The sequence below is a fragment of the Miscanthus floridulus genome, chromosome 8, assembly GCF_019320115.1.
Source record: "Miscanthus floridulus cultivar M001 chromosome 8, ASM1932011v1, whole genome shotgun sequence".
NCBI classification, from domain to species: Eukaryota; Viridiplantae; Streptophyta; class Magnoliopsida; order Poales; family Poaceae; genus Miscanthus; species Miscanthus floridulus.
In genome coordinates, this window is record NC_089587.1 from 126,393,218 (window position 1) to 126,401,317 (window position 8,100).

Below are 8,100 nucleotides of genomic sequence, written 5' to 3' on the forward strand. Positions count from 1 at the left end.
GCAATATGGGTACAAATAATATACCATATGTAAAATAGGGAAGAAATATTTTCTCCACAAGGAAGCCAATGAAGCTTTTGAGGCAAATAAGAAATTTTGTCCTTACTCTGTCACAATCTGCTTTGGGCCAGAGACTCCCTCCTCTTTTCTCACTGGCCTACCGGGCCGTGACAAAAAGCTTGTCAAGCTACCGATATTTTATTTTTGAAACTGGCTTTACTAGAGTGTACCTGTGTTATGAGCGTCGTAATTCAAAAAGAAAAGTAATTGTACTTGTTATTTGCAACGAATGAGTGATGTTTAAGAGGTATTTTCCTTCCTTTCTTTCTTTCTCTTATGTGTGCTTTAGTGCACGTTTAACGACATTTTTATAGAAGTACATACTCGTTGGCGCCGGATTCCAAATTGATTATATAATATTTCACCTTATTGCAAACACTTTTCTATGCTACGATACGAAGCCAACATATATATTTTTGGGCAAAATTCCACAACTTAACTTAGATACTAGGTAGGTGTACCGTCTATCCTATCAACGCATTGCAACGGTGGATGCGTGGTCGGAGGTCCAGCCGTCGGCCATCTCGAAGCCGTTGCGGCGGCGGCGGTAGTCCTCCCTTGCCTGCTCCACCTCCTCCCGGGTGCTCATGACGAAGGGCCCGTCCCGCACCACCGCCTCGCCGTGCGGCCGCGCCGCCACCAGCATGACCCTCGCGCCCTGGCCCTGCCCCGCTGCACCATCAGCCTGGCCGGCCCGCACCTCCACGCCGTCGCCGTCGCCACCGAACACGACGAGCGTGCGCGCGGTGGCGGCGACGACGGTAGTGGAGCTGCCGTCGACGAAGGCGGCCTCGCCGTGGATGACGTACGCGCACGCGCTCCACCCGCGCGGGACGGGCTGGCGCAGGCGCGCGCCGGGCCGCAGCGCGACGTCGAGGCACAGCGCCGGGGTGCCGGGCCGCAGCGGGGACCGCGTCCTGAGGCACTCGCCCGCGATGACCTTGACGGTGACGCCGTCGGCGGTGACGGCGGGGATGTCGTGGCTCGCCAGGTCCTGGTACCTCGGCTGTACCCTGCGGACGCAGCATGTATATGTTACCAAATGGCCGGCACAGAATCGTATCGAAGATGAGGAATGATGATGATGCATACATCTTGTCGGCGGCGGAGAGGTTGATCCAGATGTTGACGCCCCGCTGCACGCCCTGGCCGGCGGGCATCTCCGCGTGCACGACGCCGCGCCCCGCCGTCAGCCACTGCATGCACATACGTACGGTGCGGCGGCGAGTCAGTTGTCGATCGACACGATGACCGACCAATGGCACAAACAAATACGTTACGGTACATACCACCACATGCATGCATATATGTCAACTCTGTTACCATGCACTAGTCTGACCAATTCTACACGCCGCTATTTATTTTCACGAGTGTTGACTCGCTCAAATAATGCTCGTGGTGGTCAGCTGCTGTCACCGCTCCATGGAGCAGCGTTTGTGTCATGTAGTACGTGGTAGCGGTACGTCTACTTTTGACGCTGGATTTTGACATGAGGCCGCCAGGATGAAAGGAACCGGGTTCGGACATGCTACATGCGGCTACATCCACTTTGCATGCGGACCGAAGCGCTTTTTGCTTTCACACAGGCAAGCATCATATGCATCTTTTACAGGGTATATTTGGTACTAACCTTTTAATTGATCTGTGCTGCTGTTGCACCTAGCAAATTCAGTATGTAATTGACGAACAATCTACAGTTTTTTTTTTTTTGTTTACTTTACACTGTCAGTAGAGTTTGATTTGCACAACCCTTGATTTATCCACGCTGCTTTTCAATATATCAAACAAATTCATCAGTATATAATTCACGAACAATCTACAATTTTTTGGTTTACTTTTTCACTATGAAAGAATTTGATTTGCATAACCCTTCATCTTAAGGTGAAGGTGAGATTAGTTTCTAGTTGGAGGGAGTTTGGGGCAACTATTTTTTTTCTCCCTACTTTTCTTCACTTGTTAATTTGTGTGTTTATATCGGCCTGCAGTCACCGAAAACAATATTGAGCTAATATTCAAATTTAGAAAATTGTACATACAACATCCTTAACTAAACCTACTATTAGAATTAGAATAGAACAGGGGCCAGCGAATTGAAGGAGTAGTAGGTTTTTAATATAGAGCATATTCGCTTGAACTTATCAGCCGGCTTATCAGTTAGAATCTACAGTATTTTTCTCTCACAACAAAACAGCTTCAGCCGACTTATCAGCCGGCTTACCGGCTAAAATCTACAGTGTTTGCATGTTCAATGCTGCTGTTGATGGGAGACCTAACCTGAACGTCTCCTGTGCTGATGGTTCCCTTGTGGCCTGAAAAGTCATGGTAACTGATGCCGCCCTGAAAGTGAAAGCAGCCGGTGGACAAACATTAATTAATTTGGCCAGCAATTTAAATTGACGAAAAAATAACGTCATTAAATTTTATTTATATCAGCCTATGCAACAGTATATTGAGTAAGGAGTCATAAGGATCATGAGAATAAACCATATCAATTCATACCTCGAGCATATAGGTAACATTCTCAAATCCTGAGGTAGGGCGTGAAACACCGATGAAAATTAAACAAAAGGCAGTCAGGATTGATTCAGAAATGATTGTTTTGCTACATTATTCAAGTACTGAATTGATTCATGATGTAAGAGGAAATTAAGTTATTACAAACCTCTGTGAGGATGGTCAGGGAAGCCAGCTGGCGCAGAAACTGAAACACAGAAAAATGAGAAAGGTGCGTGTGAATGGATTTTGTGTTATATATGATTCCATACAGTATTATTTAAAATTTTCCATCAGACTACCCATCAAGACTTTTATGTGTTTCGTTCAAATTAAAGGGGCGTTATAATTACTTAATAATGAGGTTTATTTATATGTACACTTACGCGTACGATAAGTATGGTGTATATGGCCACTTTATCAGTTGCCATTTTTGTTATGTTCAGGAACAAGATGGCCAGTATATGTCAGTATCATCTTGATGGATGTTAACAGAAACAAGCATATGTTCTTGACTACAGCATAAGCATGCAGCTGCGTGTATATCGTGAAGTTAACAACATACACTCGAACTCGTCGAAGGACAAGATAGGATCCAGTTCCTGAAGCTCAGGCCTGCAGCAACAAACGAAACGATCGATCACAGCTTAGTATATAATCATCATCGTATCAGTTTTGTACATGAATATGAGGATTATTATTACAAAATGAGATTGATCCTGCCGATGGCGAGTCGATCGGCACAGAATCAGAATGGATGGACCCATGGGTGGTTTGGTTACCTGCCGATGCTCCGCCAGAGCGCGAAGCCCTCACAGAAGGGCTTGCGCTCGCACGCCAGTGTCTGGACCACCGCCCGCGGCCTGCTCATCGTCACGTCGCCGCCGTCGTCCCCAGCACGGTCGTCCTCGTTGCCATGGCTGATGATGGAGTGAGTATTCGACACATGTTCTCAGATCAAGTATATATGCCACAAAAAATATGCAAAATGATGAAGGCCCACGATCGAGGAGGAGGAGGAGGCTGGCCGGCCGGCCGGTCGGTCAAGTCAACCAGCGGCGGGCGTTTTATGGTTACGCCGGCCGGCCACCCGGCGGGCAGCTGCAGCTAGCTAGCGAGGAGCTATAGGCCATCAAGAACAGAGGTTTCCGTGCGTGTACCTCTTGACGACGCAGCCGACCGTTCCCTCGGAACCGGTGGTTTTGGTGGTCTCCATGGCACCGGGCTGCAGCCTCTCAACGGCCGCCATTGCCGCCGATCCATGGAGAGGAGACGACGGAGGGACCAGGGGCATGCAAGCAGACATGGCGGCAGACATGGCGGCGCGCGGCGGGTATAGTATATATGTGTGTACGGACTAAGGAGTGGCAGGCTGTCCCGTGGAGCAAATGAACAGCGGAAGGGGGTACGGTGGTGGTGGTGGTCGCCACGCCGCCGGCGTTTAAATACCCGCGGCGAGAGGGTAGCCGGGCAGGAGGAGAGGCAGAAGAACACGGAGAGCGTAATCGCGTGAACCCGATGTGTCATGCTCATGTGTGTGGACACAACAGGTGTGAACGCCCGTCGCGGGTGGGGCCCGGCGGCTTTTGTGCGTGCTTGCGCTGCTGCGGTGTGCATGTGTGTGGTGGCGGCGGCGTGGGCGCGCGCGCGCACTCTTTCTTTACGGGTGTGGGGAGAGAAGACAGATGGGATCGAGTGTGAACGCGGAGGTTGTCGTGGCAGCAGCATCCGTGAGTGACGACTAGGCCCGTCCGTGCGACTCCACCAGTCGCCAGATCTTGGATTTGGATGGAATGGAGGAGGGGATGGCAGCATCTTCTTGTTTTGTTCGCTGCCAGTGGGCCGACCATGCAGTCACAGTGAAATGATGGCGACTAGAGAAGCACGTGTCCGTAGAATACATCCATTATTGAAAAAGAAAAAGCCTATCAAGCATCTCTGGAAATATTTGCTACATCATTGATTATTCCTGGCAAAAATAAGGAGGGAGTAAATTTTTGGCTTTCTCTGATGCACTTGATTGATTAATTCCCTCAATCTTATTCAGTCTACTACACACAGGTAAGGAGGTAGATCCCTCAGTATTGACGGACCAAAGATTAGCCTAACCGAACTATTACGTCGACTAAAGCAGCATGACAGTGTGTTGACAGACGAACGCTTCGCCTGATGCCACCATCGATGAGCGTGATACACAAGAAACATTAAGAGCGTGATACGCAAAACAATACAACAATGTGGTCTCTTCAAACCTGAAACCCCACACGCCCAGGAGTGACCCGTCGAGGAATGCAGCCGCTATGGGTTGACCTGACTTGTCTAGAGCTTTCTCGTCGTTGATCCATGGGCCATGCAACAGCATCAAAGAACGAGAAGTAGTAGATGTGAAAGAGAAGATAAAAGAAGTAGTAGATATGTTTTTGATGATTGTGCAGTTGGATATATATATATATATATATATATATATATATATATATATATATATATATATATATATATATATATATATATATATATATATATATATGAGGTGGTCTTATCCGTCTTATCTATATATATATATATATATATGAGGTGGTCTTATCCGTCTTATCCTAGTACGAAACATCTCCCAAACAAATTTACAAGTTTCCTATAACATTGGGCAAGTTTCCATCGAGTTAGATTCAACTCGAGCTTGAACTAGCGCCCTGTTCGTTTGGCTTATAAGCTATACTTTTTCATCCAACGAACAATATTTTTCTCTCACAACAAATTAGCCAACAATACTTTCAGTCATGGCTTATCAACTAAACGAACATGACGTAGAAAAATCGGCCTCGCATCCTAAAACCAGCCTGGCTACTTTTTGTGGGGTAGCCCAACGTTGGCTGAGAAATCCGGCCTAGCTAGTTCTAAAATCCGGCTGTTTTTTTTTTTGAAATAAGGCCTGGTCAGTTCTGAATTCCAGCTAGGCCTGTTTTGCTACATCAGCTCCCAAAAAATCTCTTGTCCTTCGTTTAGACTCCAAACGAAATGATTCATATATGCTTTTTAATCATCTTGACGATAGAAACATGATGGTAGAGTCTGTTACGCTCTTTGGCAAATTTTTCTGTCAACAACTTCATTTGTCTAATTATTATTACATGACCCGAGCTCCCTAGCTCAACCTAGATATGTTTTCGGTGAGCGAGGATCTAGGATTCTAGGGTTGATGGACTTCCATCCTCAAGGCGGGATGGCATGTTAGCAACCCGAGGCTCACACGACGTATAGGAACACGACACGGATGCGGTGGGGCTCTTGTGCCAGTCCTTCCCATCTAATGACTCCTTGAACTCCCAGACTAGCCTCAACCCCTGACACCAACACGGTGCACCCCTACCTCCCGCTTGCTTCATCCTAAGAGTGGCTCACAGTTTATGATACCTGCTACTCCTCCCTTCTGTTCTGAAATTCAAGATATCTAAGCATCCAAAATTTGTCTGAAATTATAGGGGATTTTAGATAATCTAAACCTCCAACTTAGTTTATTTGAAGGACAACATTCACATGTATATCTACCATTAATTTTTATTACCAATCTAAACATGGTAACCAAGTAGGGTTATATGTGTCAATTGGCTTACCATATAATGTGTCCTAAAATTTCTAATTGTAAAGGGAGAATACCTTTTCCCCTCTCTTGTCTAAAGGAATAATGGCAATTACGTAGTGTGTTTCATTTTGGCCGGTCAGTCGAACAATTATGCACATGACGTTAAATCCATACGGACGAGAGACAGAGAGAGACAGGGAGACAGAGATACTGACTTTGTGGATCAAACTCCATGTATGTTGGGCCACGTTTAGTTGCACGCCGAATCGGCGCCGCGCGGAAAGCTGGTAATACTATAGCGCACCGTAGTATTTCGTTTGTATTTGGTAATAATTGTCCAATAGTTGACTAATTAGGATCAAAACGTTCATCTCGCAAAGTACAACCAAACTGTGCAATTAGTTTTTTTATTTCGTCAACATTTAGTACTCTATGCATGTACCGCAAGTTTGATGTGACGGAGAATCTTCTTTTTGCATAGTGCCAAAGTTTGAATTTTGGTGGAACATGGCCTTGGTGAGGCTAGGGATGGGTTTAAACCACATGCATGGTTTATAGTTTGAAAACTAAGAAGGCAAAAAAATAGACGGAGTAGTATGTGGGAAGCCATCTTCATGTCGCTCTGTCACTAGTGTGAATGGGCTTGCATTGATGTATTTGTCTATGCTTGTTGTCTGCAAGTTAGGTTGGAGCCAAATCAGTCCGGTCAGCTGAGTTTACGTGCCAAATCAGTTATGGTGGGAGCAGGTAGCAGTACTTCTATGTTTCTTCCCTTTCTTATGCGATAACTGTTTACATTTGCACTTCAAAAAAGGTGTTGTCTGTTAGGAGGACTATATAACAGGGTATGCTCAGTGTGAGCACGAGGGCACGTCCAATGCAGGCTAACAGTGCTAGTGTTCTCACTACAATTGAAGTGATCCACGTAGACTAGGGAATATTAAGACTATTGTTCACACAATGCAAACCACGTGTCTTTTCTACTTGTGGTCTCCATCTTGCTTTTTTCTTTCAAAGTGCCTCACTTTTATATCTCTCTCTTTCTCTTCTTATCTTGCATGGTTCACCTTCTCTCTCCTAAGCATATATAGCTTCTGCAGACAGTAATGATACATGTAGAGCACCTACTTTTTGCACAACATGGCATCAAAACCTAGCTGGACCTTTAAAGCCACTACTGAGGCTACTGGCATTGGTGTACAAACAAATGGAGCTAGCGCATGTTGTGAAAAATGGATAGACTACATACACACATATATATAATCCCTTCGTTCCCAAAAAAAAGTAATTCTCATTTACTAAAAAGTCAAATAGTTTCAAATTTAACCTATAAAAACTAATTACATTTATAATACTAAATAAATAAAATTAAATTGTTTATGAACTATATTTTCATAATAAACTTATTTTAAGATATAATAAATATTGATACTACATTCTATAAATTTGATCAATCATAGACTAATTCTATATTTCGAACAGTATTTTTTTTTTCGTACAGAGTGAGTATGCACGTGGTAAAGCAACATTCATGTAACTAGAAGTAGTATTGTAGCTTAGCTAGTGTGAACATGCTTGTTGCATTTGTCATTGTTGTTTGTTGGCTAGTAGTTGGCCCGTACCAAACATAATCAGCTGTCCAGTTGAGCTCTACTACCCACCTACTAGCTGGTTACAGCCAGTACGGCTGCTCTCCTTCCTGCAGACACTGTTCAGACTTCAGACCACTCGTACTTGGGACGTGTTTAGTTTAAAGTTTTTGATGTCACATTGGATATTTTGGAGATGTTGGAAGGGGTTTTCGGATACTAATAAAAAAACTAACTGCATAGCTCGTCTGAAAACTACGAGACGAATTTATTAAGCCTAATTAATCCATCATTAGCGCATGTTAGTTGCTGTAGCACTTATGGCTAATCATGGACTAATTAGTCTTAAAATATTCGTCTTGCGATTTTCAACCAAAC

General features: G+C 44.8%; 1 protein-coding gene across 1 annotated transcript; it reads right to left on the reverse strand.

The window, feature by feature from the left end:
- Positions 1-338: 338 nt before the first annotated feature.
- On the reverse strand, positions 339-4,017 carry LOC136473508 (pirin-like protein). Its single transcript, XM_066471147.1, has 8 exons — positions 3,714-4,017; positions 3,336-3,473; positions 3,119-3,168; positions 2,723-2,761; positions 2,560-2,588; positions 2,335-2,397; positions 1,153-1,256; positions 339-1,073 (listed from the first exon to the last, which is right to left on the reverse strand). The coding sequence occupies exons 1-8, from the start codon at positions 3,869-3,871 to the stop codon at positions 533-535; spliced, it is 1,122 nt and encodes a 373-aa protein (XP_066327244.1). The 5' UTR covers positions 3,872-4,017; the 3' UTR covers positions 339-532.
- Positions 4,018-8,100: the final 4,083 nt, after the last annotated feature.